This window comes from Melanostigma gelatinosum, assembly GCF_949748355.1.
Source record: "Melanostigma gelatinosum genome assembly, chromosome: 3".
NCBI classification, from domain to species: domain Eukaryota; kingdom Metazoa; phylum Chordata; class Actinopteri; order Perciformes; family Zoarcidae; genus Melanostigma; species Melanostigma gelatinosum.
Window position 1 is genome coordinate 24,150,862 of NC_136636.1, and position 14,451 is coordinate 24,165,312.

Here is a 14,451-nt window from a genome sequence, read left to right on the forward strand (position 1 = left end):
CATTGTTCTTTATTTTCAAGACAAAAAAGAAAAAGCCTGCTTGCCAAATCAAATTACAAATCAGAAGCAAGCTAGGAATGAAAGACAAACACTCTCATGTTAGAGAACCAAAACAAAATGTAACGGCATAAATCATAAAAAAAGAATCACAACCAGAATTAAGGCAGTGCAGCCAACAAGACATGCAGCCCAAATGTTTCATCTTTTTCTCTTTGTTTGGTGAAAGCTAGATTTCAGCAGCAGTTTGTATCTTCTAAGGTGAACAGGTCTCGTGTCTTTCAAATGCGTTCAGAGCAACCATCATGTCATGTTTGATATTTCTACACTTTCCAAGAAAAATCATATTTAATAGAGGAATCCAGACTGTTGAGTTGATCCAGCTCTCTCTGGCTTTATTTGTATCCATAATAAAAGTTATTGAGGGAAATATCACATCATGAAAAGACAAATCTTTCTCATGAATTAAAAAAAATATAGCTTAAACTTTAAGCTATATTTTTTTCACAATAACTTGTGACATTTTAGACTCTCTTCCATGACGTAGTGAAACATTTATCACGTCTGAATGGCCCAACTATAGAAATCCTGATGCAAAAATGCTTTTTTATATATAATATATATATATATATATATATAACATTTTATTATGAACAGAATTGCTGCTGCCTTTCTGCAGGTCTCTCACATTCAACATGGACGACACCATGTGGTGTTACAGTGATCATTACAGAGCTCAGTTAATGTGGAACATGTTCTTAAAGACACAGGCCAGGTTCGCGTGTCTGAACTTGAGGCATGTCAGCAAATAAGGTGCCTCTCAGGATCTACAGTGATTCTCAAAGTGGGGATCGGGGACTCACAGGGGTCCATGAGGGGTCGATCGATATTTAACACAATGACTGCCTATTTTTATAACATGTAACATGTTCAAATGAGGGACCCTTGGACAAAATCACATCAAATGGAGGTCATTGGTCTAATTTGTCTCAGTGACGGGGTCCTTGACATGAGAACGTTTGGGAACAACTGGACTGAAGACCCCCTTGTGCTGCAGCCGGGATCATTTCACTCACTAGAACGTGACCAACATAGTTGCCACATGTCCGCTTTGTCATGTAATGTAGGTCATCGTGAAAACAGGAACTCAAAACTTTGAAAAGAGAACTGACTGTAAAAAATACGAAAACGAATCCAAATGATGCAATCAGTCTATAAAGTCAACCTTGTACCGTAAAGCAAAGCGTAATAGGAAATACAATAATTACATTTACTGCAGAGCACAACGAGAAACAGACAAGATGTCTGCAAGTGCCACATGTAAACTGACACAACTGCTCCATTCAACACCTCCCTACTAACAAATAGTAGGCGGTAACAACAGTAACAGCAGGGGAGAGGGAGAGCAGTGTTTCCTCTGTATTTATTCAGCAGTGATGTGCCAGCTCAGCAGAAAAGCATTACAACCGTTGAAGAAAAGATGTAAATGAGTTTAATTACGCCACATTTCATTCTAAAACGGAGAGCAGAGCTAATGATTTAGCAAAGTATAAAGTATTCATTTTCCCGTCAGTGCAATCTGCAGCAGACAGACTGTACGAAACACAGGGACGGATGTGGAATCGATTGAAAAAAGAAAGTGGCCACCGAGCACGGTGCTGCTGCATAAAGAGTCAGAGGAAACAACTGCATTGTTCACCGCCTGGTTCTCTCAGTATGTGCGGACGGCTGGCTTGCTGTCCTGGGCCTGGTTGAAGGGATTGGCCGGGGGGGAAGACTCCTCCTGTTGGTCAATGGACTGGTAGGCATCTCTGTCTCGAGACACCGAGGGGAAACCTGCGGAGACAGGCCAGAAGTCTTCAACACGCACACATCAACCCTTGTCATGCACACTATTATACGCAATCATATCTGCTTCGAATCACCGAAATATGCAGACTGAAACTGTTTGCACAAGAAAGGAATTCTTAGCTTAAACACAACTTCCTTATTCTCTTCACACACAGATTGGTGACACAGTTGGCCGGATTTGTTATCTTGACTTGAGCATCTGGCCCCCTCTGGATAAATATAGATTACACTGTTGGAAACTGTCTTTGCCGACATACAGTGAAGCACACACCGCCTTGTGATGGATGACGGATTGAGAAATCAGCAAACTACATTCAAGAAAACCTCTTTAAGTGGCGCGGACATTCTTCCCCTTCTATCACTCTGTTTTTACACCCACTACTATCTGATTAGCTGCTTCTTCTACAGCTAATTGAAGAGAAATTGACCAGAGGAATGTATAATGAATCCCAAAAAACCTCATGAGAGTAGAATTTTCAGACATGCGTTTGCACTGAAAACCTCTGCATGCAAGCTCCTGGCAGCCTTATACTTTGTGTACACGTGCTTTATAATGAATTCTGAGGGCTGTACACTAATCCATCGGAGAAGTCTTAAAAAGACTCAATATGATACTTTCAAACAAACTCGGACAGAATACCAATGATGTCTTTTTGGAAGTTCAAAGACCTGTGCACTCTTACGTCTGCATGGCCCAGAGTCCTCTAACTGTGACAGACATGCAGATATTAATGCTCAAACAAGCACAGAGGCTTTGGATGATTTCAGTAAATATATACATATATTCATTTGACTAAGACTGCATAACTCATGTTTATATTTTTATTTTTAAAGCTTTAAAAATACATTGATTAGTCTTTTTTTTTTTTTTAACGCATCATTGCTGCTAAACAAGCCTTCAATAACGTAAGTCTTACTCTGAGTGTGCATTTCAAACAAGGTCACATCCATTGTTTATTATAAGTCGTCATTACTTTAATTAGGCTGATTTGAGAATGTGCGCCATCATGCAGCTCTGCTTTAAATATATGCGGACAGAATACACAAACACAAATGAGGTGTCTGGAGAGTAAAGATATGAATAATACATCGATGCAAACTTCCAGAAACATATAAACTCACATAATACAATAGATAAGAATATAAACATACTGTACTGACAAACACACGGAAGAATGGGAGGGCAATGAGGACTGATGGAGGTGGGAATGACAGATTGAATTAATATAAATAACTAAAAAGAGAAAGATGGACAACAGAACATTAACAAGCTCATAATTGGCAAATGAATAAATAAAAAGTCAGTTTCTTTTTTTGTCCTGCCGCCTGATGTGTGATCTTACTTCCTGTGTGGGAGAGGATGGAAGGGGATGATTGGAGAGGAGAAAATGGTAAAAAGGAAGAAGCCGGGAATCAATAGCGGCGGCAAATAAAGGCACTGTCAGCACTATCCGTAGTACAGCGACTGTCCACAGAGGTCTCTAAGTCTGAGAGGTCAAAGGTCAGCAGAGAGGAGAAAAGACACAAGACAAATAGTCAAATCAGAACAGGAAACACATGAGACATGACAGACTGTGAGGTCAGTGAAGACAAAATGCAAGAAAAGAACAGGGAGCTGGAGGTTTTGACAAAGTCTCATACATTAATGAACTGCGTCACCACAAACCAGCTGCACATAAAGGGGAACGCACTGCAGGCAATTAACAGTCTGCTAAACCCCGCCCTCCCCGAGCTACTGTTGCTCTGTCTGTCAAGCTTTACGTTCTAGATCAGTTCATAGAAGAGTGAATCTATCACTGTTATATGAACTACAACTCAAAATTAGAAGGGTTTTTCACACAATGCGTCCATGATTTCAAACGGATGCAAACAAAAGACATAGGGCCTTGGTATTGCAGTACGGAAGCCCCAAATGGGCTCAAACGTTATTCTTAATATCGTTTCTAGAGATCATTATCTTAAGAAACAAGCTTTGTTTTCTCGAGACAAAAACTAAGGTTGTTTACTCTTATCACTTTCGATGTTTGGGTGAAATCCTCCGACAATAACCGCATTCAAACGGTCCGGACCTAAACCTTACACCCCTGATCCCACTGTGGAGGAATACTACAAAGTGGATGTGCTCGCTCCGTACTGAGCTTTTCCTAACACGACTGGTAACCCCACAAAATGATGTAGCTAGCTAATGAGGAGCTAACTAGCCTCAGAGGTGGCTAACATTACTAGCCCACTGTCGGTGGTAAGCTAGGTATGCTAACGTTTGCAGCTTACATTAGAGCAGCCGAACACACGGTTTAATCCAGTCCTTAAAATTCTGCTCTTTTGTTTTGAAAAACTATCTCATATGTCAGATAGGCTACCAACCATCGCTCTTCATACACACTCCTCACTGCTTCAGCTGTGCCTAATAACAGCAATACTTAAACAATGTTCAGGGGACATGTTGAGTAGCAGTCAATTTAACGCTAAATGTGTGATTGCTCAGTCTAATAGCCTCTATTGCATTGAGCAACATAAAAATAAAAACAAAAAACCGGAGGGACGTCAACCGGCATAAGAAGGCCGCCAATCAAATGAATCAACCAGGCTTCTGACTCACATGCACCTGATTGCCTGGTTCCCACAGTGCTCGTTGCAGCAGGGAACCATGCTAATGCCAGCGATGCAATCAGACGGCAATTAAAACACACGTTGTAGGAAACAAACATCAGCTGCACTCATCAGTCAATCACAGGCTAATGGATGTACCTGCTGCTTCTCTCTGGCGTCAAGAGTAAAACCACAGATTAATCAATATTCAATTATCCGTCAAACAAGACTGGTTGCAACACAGGAGGAATTTCATTACTTATCCCGGATCGTATAATGTAATAAATTCCTATTTTAGCCGATGATATGACAGTTAATAATAAATCAAACGTCCCACCTCCTGGTTTATTTTTATCACTTTTGTTTTTTTCGTGGCAAGAAAAGCTCACTAGCTCAAAACTAGTATTGAATTTGTTTCACTCCTCTGCCATGAAAATCATGAACTACAAATGATGAATACAGACATGTTTGATTAATCCATGTGAACGAAGCCATGGCTAAGGATTTTCAAGGATTGTCAAGGACATCACGGCTCAGTGGGATTCCTGATGGGAAAGATCCCAGCAGAGAGAGTCCAAGTCCCCAAAATCAATGGCCACACATGGCGAATAAAAGAGCTCATTTTGAGTATCTCCTGACCGGTCAATGGAAGAAGTTTACCAAGCTCAATGTCACAAAATCTCTATTTCTGTGCACATCCCTTCTGGGCTCCATCTCAGTTTATTTCACATCAATGCCGTGCTATTTTTTCCCATCACGGCAGATCAGTTATTGCACTTGTTTTCATCCTGCGTGGGTCTAATGCAGGGATTCCCAAAGTGGGGTGCGCGCACCCCTGGGGGTGCGCGAGCTGCCTCTAGGGGGTGCGCGAGAGGAAAAGTGTAATGGCGGTCTGATGGTGTAATAATATTAAATATTTAAAAAAAATGTAATTTTAATTTAAAAACTGTCAGGTGGGACATCTGAAGCTATCAGTCGTAAAAGAGGAGAGGGACAGAGAGAGAGAGAGAGGAATCGGAGGCGAGGGGAACGGAGAGGTGCAGCACAGACAAATCGGGAGCACATCGGCCCATCGCGGAGTCAAGGTGAAAAAAGAGGAAACGAGAGTGAGCATCAGACTGGGAAAAAAAAGAGGAAATATGATGAGAAGTATCTGTGTCTGGGCTTCACTTGGATTGGCAACGCAGATTCCCCAAAGCCACAGTGCGTGGTGTGCAGTGAGGTTCTGGCTAACAGTCTGAAGCTCTTATTTACGTCGCCACCTGAACACCAAGCATGCCAGTGCAAGTCAAAAGCCCCTTACATTGTTTATATCGAAATTGGAGGAGTTACAAAACAGCCAAAAACAACTGGAGTCTCATTCATGTGTTGGTCTATAAATGACGCACTACGGGCTTCATATCTGGTTACAGAATAGCGAGAAAGGGGCTACCGCACACAATCACCGAAGACGTGAGCTTGCCAGCTGCCAGAGAGATGGTGGAATGTATGATTGGGGAGAAAGAAGCAAAACAGTTGTGCATGATCCCGGTGTCCAACAACACTGTGTCGCCGCATCGATGCTTTGTCCGAAGACATCCTGGCTACATTAGTCGCTCATTAATTGTAAATGAAATGTGATAATCTGCCTCTGAGCCTGTGCGTGTGTGCTCGCATCCGTATTGCTCTTTAAAAGTGACGCCTTGTGTCACTGAAAGTTATTGAAACTTTGTTGCAGTGTTTCAGGGCGTTTTCACACCTTCAGTTCGTTTGTTCTGATTCAGGGATTAATATGATACAATGTTGCAGTTGCTCCTTTGTTCGGTTTGTGTTCACACTGCAACATTTAACAGCGGACTAAATCTTGTAAACAAATGCCACGCGCGAGCAAACTGTTCTCTCATTGGTCCGATTCTTATGCGGCTATGAAGGCTTAAAAGGCTCTGTTGCTTCTTTTTTTTTTTTTTTATTAAGGGGGGGGGGGGGGTGCGCGAACCCAGTCGGGATGTAGAAGGGGGTGCGCGGCCTAAAAAGTTTGGGAACCGCTGGTCTAATGTGTCCCTGCGCTGCATGCAGAATAAACTGGTGGTCAGAATGACACACAAACGTGACAAACAACTCGTGGAGAACTGATTTCCTTGCCCGGGCCGAGCTGCAGCTCAGATATTTTACTTAATTTAAAGTCTTGTGACTGGAACTAATTAGTTTGACCGTGGAATCATCCGGCGGTGGTAAAGCACAGAGCCCTCCCAGTGTGCGCTGCACTTGGCAGGCCTGTCATGGCAAACGGCATAAAACAACATCGGGAGGATCTCAAAGCGCCTCTGGACACATGCACCACACCGTACCTCCAGCTAGCTTTGCTCACACTCAGGGCGTGGGATTATTTTAGATTATTTGTGGGGAGGAGGAAACTGATGCAGGAAAATGATGCATGTACTCGCTAGATGAAACCTTAAGTTGTTATGTAATGAGTTATTTTGTGTGTCATCTGCTCCTCAAAGTAGAGTTAGATCCCACTTCCTACATGATTAAATAAAAAGACATTCCAGTATGCTGAAAGATAGAATCTGTGTCCACTGTAAGACTTTTATTTTTGAAAGCGTTTAATTCCAGTTGATGTCTTTATCAGAGCTGAACATCTGTTTCTTCCTCATAACCAGCCTTCTGGTGGCAAATAATCCCTTCCTCATAAGTCTGCATGCTCCTTGTGTTACTGTACTTGACCCATTTTGCAGCACTTACCAAAGTTAACGTTGTAATCTCCTCCACGCTCGCGGTACATCTGGTAGACGAAGAAGCAGGACGCAGGTTTGAGCAGCAGGCTGAGGATGGCCATTCCTGCGCTAAAGCGAAACCTGGTTTCCACTGCGAAGTCATTCACCGGGTAATAGATCCCAAAATGGACGATGTCGGTCAATATCGTCACGACCAACCCCATCAGAAACTACAGCGAGAGGACAAAAAGAGGCAGACGTCGTAATGCACACAGATGGTTTGTCAGATGCTTTTGGACTTACTGTATAGTCTGAAGGGCCAACACATGTAATCAACCACAGGAAACGATTCCTTGCAATATACGGCGTGTGGAAAACAAAGTCACTCCAATCAATTAAAAAAAGAGAGATTTCTGAGAGTGGTGAAGGAAGTCAGAAGGAAAAATGCAAAAAATAAGAAGGAAAACGGTGGCATTTAAAATGCATCTGTAAGCTTTATTATCTGGAACAATCAAATCCATATGACGGGATGAAAGATAATGCTCCAAAAAAACAGAAATGAGAGTTAAATAAATGATTAGTTGACAATCTATTTAGTTTTATTTCATCTCTTATTTCATTTAATTTCTCTTTTTACGTGCATTTATTGTATAGTTTGTTTTTATTGTTTCATCTATTGCATCAGTGTTACAAAATATTATAATATATTATTCATGAATATTATTGTCATCATTAATATTTAAGACACTTGAGAGAGTCTGGAGTTGATAATAACAGAAACATGCAGTAAGCTGCATAGCACATGAGAAAACGTCGTCCCGGTTGATTTAACTTTGAAGCCGCTTCCGGATCCACAAAGAATCCAGAGCATTCAGCCAGCTCAGCACACAAGGATCTCTCCTGATGGACCCCCGGACTTTAAAGTAGACAAGGTGAGAAATTCCCCGATGGTAACTTCCCATCGACAGTCCGAATCCATTAATGTCAAATGTGTCATTGAAAGAAACACTGGACAGGTTATTTTGTCTTCTTCTTTTTAACCCTGGAGCTGTGTGCTGTGTTTGTTTGGCGTATAACACACCTTCACAGCCAGCGAGGCAGTCTGGGGCCGCTCGGAGTTAAGTTACAGACAGATGTTTAACTTCTAGTTCTTTACTATCTTAGGTAGGACTAACTTGCCATGAGTTCTGGGTAAATTATAAGTATATAATTGTGTACTTCTTCATACTCCTTTATGGACATGAAATGTTTATTTACCTCGTTTGTTTGTATTCATATTGTTTATGTGTATTTATATTGTTTGTGAGAATTTTAATACATTTTTTTTTACATGTTAAAAATAAATAAATAACCGTTACTGTCCAAAGTAATTTTACTGGGAAAAGTGTCACAACCCTCAAATCCCTAAAATCTCAATGCAGTGCAAAGCGGCAGCAGAGCGGAGCACCACCAACTCATCAGCAGCGCTGCACAATATGAGGAAAATATTACTTGCTATCAAGTGTACTCAGTTCTACCTTTCTGCTGCTTTCAATATGCTGACAAAAAATGAAAATAAATGATTCTTTTTTTTTTGAACAAATGGGACACAAGACAGACTGACAGTTACATTTTAAAGTACAGTTTACACTGATGCTCTCTTTCTACTCACTGAAAAAATCCCTGAGTGCAATATCAAAACCTTTTGACATCGCATACTATATAAACAGCTAAATATTATGCAGCCCCACTCATCAGTCAGGCTCAGGAAAGTTTCTTAAAGAGGAACGGATGCCGACGTCCTCACTGGCCCACCACTACAGACTAAAACATCTGTGTGACCATGACCGCCACGTTTACTGCTGCTCTGTGCTGATTTAAGGGAAGTCTCTCTCTCTCTCTCTCTCTCTCTCTCTCTCTCTCTCTCTCTCTCTCTCTAAGGGATGCTCACAGATTGTCCCAGATTCCACAGACAAATAGGTTAGCACGGATACGCACTGCTGTGCCTATAGTTGGACTCCTGTGCCGGTCACATGATGTGAAGGAAGCGGAGGACGAGGACTCACCATGAGCACGGCGTCGATGGAGTCCCTCTGTGCGATGGCCCAGACGCCGACAGCCAAAACACTGAAGTTCCCCCAAGCAAAGGAGTTGGGAAGCCACGAAACCATGCAGGCCCTGCAGCAAGACACACACACACACACACACACACACACACACACATATACAGTCCCGTATCAAGAAAACACACGACTGGGACGTGGAGGTGAAAGAGTAGGGCTGAACCTAGGTTGTGAATCAGTCTGTGTGTGTGTGTGTGTATGCGTGTACGTGCGTCAGAAGAGGAGAGAAATTCCTCAGGTTTGTGGAAAAATAACCGGTGCTTACACTCACCATATTGTAAGAAGCCAGTGCACCAGGACTATGGCCTACAACAGAGGACGAGTGTTACAGGGAAAGAAGACATATTTTAATACTATACATACACGAATCAAGGACACTTCAGTGTTTAATTCTGACAATCGATCAATCCTTTATCAACTAAAAACTCCAACCGTTCAGCTGCTTCACTGTTTCATATCATTGTAAAATGAATCTTTTTGTTAGTTGGACAGAAAAAAGCCATCTGAAGGTGTCTCTTGGGGCTCTGGAACATATTTCATGATTCTCTTTACAGTCTATATATTAAACCATGAATTTACTGATTGAAAAAAAAAAAAATAATAGTTTCTACTGTAAGTAACTTTAGATGCAGCCTGAGTTCAGTCGATCAACTCACAAACATCCGAGCATGAAGCCACAGAACTGGAAACATGTGATCAACTTGCGTCTGCCATGTAGTGAGAAGCAGCATCAGGGGAAGGATTGCATGGCTCCACAAGTTGCTGCTTTTAAATATGCTTTTTATTCGCACCAATTATGAATCAGAAAATTCCCCTCCACAATGTCAGAGTGAGTGCTACTTCAGCTACATTTACACATCGTCTTGTCTTGCTTTTCACATCATATGTTTGAGTCCAAGTTTGTTTGATTAAGAGTCCTCCAAACTGCTTTTGATCCTTTTACAAAAATAGCACAAAGGCATGATTCTATTGAATTCCTGTTATGGAATCTTTTCTCCAACTCATTACTTTAGGCTTTTACACATAACAAGTGCAGAAATCAGAAATGACTGACAAGATATTGTTCTGTGGGTCATGTGATAAATAACTGAAACTATTGTGTTCCTATATCTGGTGTCACTGTTTAATCTCAAACATATCTTAATAACTCATGTAATCATCACTACGCTTGTGTTTCTAACATCCAATAGTGTTGTTTACTTTGGTCCATCACTGACAACATAACCATGCAGTCTATGATCTTTAAGGCACTTTAACGTAAATAAAAACACCTAGAGGAAGGTAGTTGCCCCACCGAGGAATTGAGCAACAAAGTTGACATCGTCGCATTGAGTCTTTGTTACAACAAGCTGCCAACATTACAATCAAGTAAAACCCGCAAACTGACCTTTAGATTTATGGCAGGGATTTCCATCACAGGCTGTTCGGTTCAAAGCAGCTCTTCCTTTATTCGCCTCACTGCGTCAGCTTGTTGCGGGGGGGGGGGGGGGGGGGGGGGGCTTCATGAAAAGCTGCCGCAGATTGTTTCTTCCTGCACAAACTTCTCTGTGAAACTCCTCCTCCCTTCAGGTCAGCCTGCAAACACAAACCATGTGACAGCAGGCTGACTGCCTCCCATGTGACTCTCACCCTCTCTCTACCGAGAGACCACGTGGGCCTCACCAGCGTGTCCCTCCGCTGCAACACTTTGGATGAAGAGGAATGTACCACGTGAACAACCAGAAAGAGTAAACACATAAAGCGGTCTGCTCAGTTTCTGCAACAGATGAGATGGAAAGTACAAGATTGGTGGATTCAAAAGTTGCAGAGAATTATCATTTTCTATTTGTCAGTGGAGCAAAATCACATGACAACACATCACATGTCAGCAGCGGTGGGATGATTTGACTGATGAAGGCTTTTGATACAAACATAGGCAATAATGTGTTTAAATGCATAGTTATAGTCAAGTCTTTTGGATCACATCCCCAGTCATGTGACGGACCAATTCAGGAATATATGCCCCCAAGAAAATACAAAAAATCTGAATCTAAATCAATTCCTTCGTATTTATATGTCAAAATCCAATCATCTTTTCTTTCTGTAAAACAAAATATGACGTTAGCTTATAGAGCTATATACCAATCAATATAGCAAGACATCCATCCATCAATCAGTCTGGAGGATGGAGGAAGTCAAATAACTCAACTATTGGTGCATTTTACAACTTTCAGGACCCAATGATTTCAATAATAGCTATTCATGTGTTTGTTAAAAAGAAAAGATAAAGTATTATCTGCTGAGTTACACATGTCTCTTTTCAAATGTAAGTCTTTTTGTAGCAAATCAATTGTAATTCCACTATATGGCCACTAAGTAAAATGAGCTTCAATGCCTGGAGTGCATTTGAGAAGTTAGCTGTAAGACAATCTCCTCACTTCGTCATTGTGGGCAAAAAACAACGTTTCTGGAGAAGTCAGCGGGCAATTATAAGCAAAAGTTTGGTTAGAATCAGTAAAGCGGGTGATGATGCATCCATATCGATCAAATTCAATGTTGAAGTTCACTATGTCAGCTTGTTTGTGACATTTGGAAAAGTTCATCCGATTGTTGCTCCAGATGCTGTATCTATTTTTACAACTACCGCTCAGCTTACCATGAAACTTAGTGTGGATTCATGATCCCCAGAGGATGCACTGCTTCTGTTGATTGTTAGTGACCTGCTCTCATTTTTTGTCTTGTGCCACAGTCTAGTCAAAGAAATACGTTCTTTTTTTTCCCTTTCGCATTCAGAGTCAAAGGGAGAGCTCATCTTTTACCATCCTGCTGTGCTCACTTATCTCGGCAGCTACAGACACACAAGCTGCACATGTACAAGAGGAAGAAGAGTTTGTGATGGCTGCTGATTAAATGATAAGTCCAATTCATCACCACGTGGGTCTTATTTTAGGATAACATTTCACTCAACAACAAAACTGCTGACGACTGAGAGCACGGCAACATCCCAATAATGACGTCCACAGGGGTAAACACAAAAGACATCTCTACTCTGATGAAAACAAGTCTGAATAATGTATTTGAGATGTGTCCTGGCGGTTTATGAGGAAACCTACACTTTTACATTTTTACATTTTATTTCTGATCACGCTTATCCACTCAAGTCCAACAAAACAGAGCTAGAAAATATTTTAGTTTATGATAAAAATACGAACTATTACATTTGAAAAACGATTTATTGCCTCAGAAACGCTTGTATTTTCCCTTCATCTTCCTCTCAGCTGTAAACCATTTTCTCTCATCTGTTCCCAGCTGATCGTCTCACCTGTTATCATGTCCCTGAAGTTTGGTCACATTATAGTAGCCGAGCACATCCATCCACCTTGGGATTTGTTTTAAAGCTCTGGAAAAGCTGGTAAGGAGACCTCGAGTTATCTCCAAGGTTGAGAATAACATTGCACGTTCATACTCCTTGTTCATTCATAAATAACCTACAGATACATTCATATCTGCTTTTCACTTTTGGCTAGATGCACAAAATCATGAAGTGTTTGTCACTTCTGGGTTCTGCAGCAGAGATTTCTCACTCACCTGCTCGCTGCTGTTTTTTTCTGAAGTGATCTAGATTCAAACACATTTGCATATTAATGCCACAACTTTAAAATGCAAATGTCAGACGGCATGCTTGCCTCTTTCGTGCTTCTTGGACCTTAAAGGACTTGATCCATTGTGCGAGCTGTGGCAGATGGCTCCTGCACTCCTGTTTTCCAGTGTGAACCCTGACCTCCTGATGACCTCTGACCCCCCCCCCCCAAACACACACACACTCAAGATGTGTCGCTCTGATTGAAGTGGTTATGCTTTCAAACACGTCCCAAACCGCTGTGCTGAGGGTGTTTGTGTGCATATGTGTGCCAAAATGAGATTGCAGAGTGACAAATGTGGGACATGTTATTTCATTTGCGTAATGTCTTTAACCGTCAGAGGAAAAGCAACTCTTAAATCCCATTGCATATAAATGCTCCCTTTTACATCCTAAGCGGCTGTGACAGACTTGAGTAAATGCATAAATGTAGCGCTAGAGCACATCATCTTCCTCCTTTCATTTCTAAACCTTTTTTATCGATTTTCAACACATTTTATCAAATGATTTATTGTCTCTGAAGCCGAGGAGAGAATTTCCTGCCGCTTTGTTTATCCTCGTGTAAATTGTTCTCACCACCCGCGTCCTTTAGAGAGTTTCCCTGCTCTAAAGAAGTTGGCTGAAGATAACAAAACAAAACTTTGGTCATTAATTACTTCAAGAAATCCTAAAGAAAGGGAGAAGTGGCTCTGTGGTGATGTGAAGCTACAGCTCTGCCAGGATGTGGCTCTGGGTAATCTATCACTCGGCTGGCTGCTGGCCAGGTTTCAGCAGGGCACTCTGTCAGAGGTAACTATTAAAAATACATCACTACTGCTTTTACTCTGGAGCCGTAAATCAGGATGGCACAATCACGGTCCGACCGAGCCGCTGGTTGTGGGAAAAGAAAAACGAGTGTTACTTTCTCCATCTAATGGAATATTGATAGATTCTCAGAGAGCGTGTGTGTTCGGATCAGAGACACGCTGGCTGTTATATTGCTTGCACTTGCTCTAATGTGTCGTAAGCTTTGAAGGGTTCTGACACAGTTCAGTTTGGAGATAATGAGCTTCAGAGATTGCAGCGTTCCCGTTGTCACGTGGAGATAAATGGCGCCTCATTACTGACTCCTCATGTTCGAGACTAGAAGGTGATGTGTTGTGGGACGAAAGCAGTGCTGGTTTTTATTCTTCTCAAGCATCTCAAATAATAAGTTCTCCTTTTCTCAAAAGAAACAAGACGTTAAACTCGCCACCATGCTCTGACCCAGAGAGTAACCCACTACATTTACTTTACTGCTGCACTCCTGTGAGTATTTCCATTTCATGCAACTTTATACCTTTACTCTGCCACACTGTGCATACACTACCAATACTATGTATGTTCTTACAACCAATATGTATGTAAATAAATATACATCTGCCCATACTATATATATATATATATATATATATATATATATATATATATATATATATATATGTTGAATACTTGCTGCATGTGCACACAGTATATATATCTTTTGCATTTCTACCCCTTGCTGTTTGTCATTATTTGATATTTATATTACCACTATATGTGCATTACTCTGCACTTTACTGCTTTTTGCACTTCTGAT

General features: G+C 41.3%; 1 protein-coding gene across 1 annotated transcript; it reads right to left on the reverse strand.

Moving 5' to 3' along the window:
• agtrap (angiotensin II receptor-associated protein) lies at positions 1-10,704 on the reverse strand. Its single transcript, XM_079265481.1, has 5 exons — positions 10,623-10,704; positions 9,507-9,541; positions 9,179-9,290; positions 7,162-7,363; positions 1-1,833 (listed from the first exon to the last, which is right to left on the reverse strand). Exons 1-5 carry the CDS (start codon positions 10,647-10,649, stop codon positions 1,709-1,711), a joined length of 501 nt encoding a protein of 166 aa, XP_079121607.1. The 5' UTR covers positions 10,650-10,704; the 3' UTR covers positions 1-1,708.
• Positions 10,705-14,451: the final 3,747 nt, after the last annotated feature.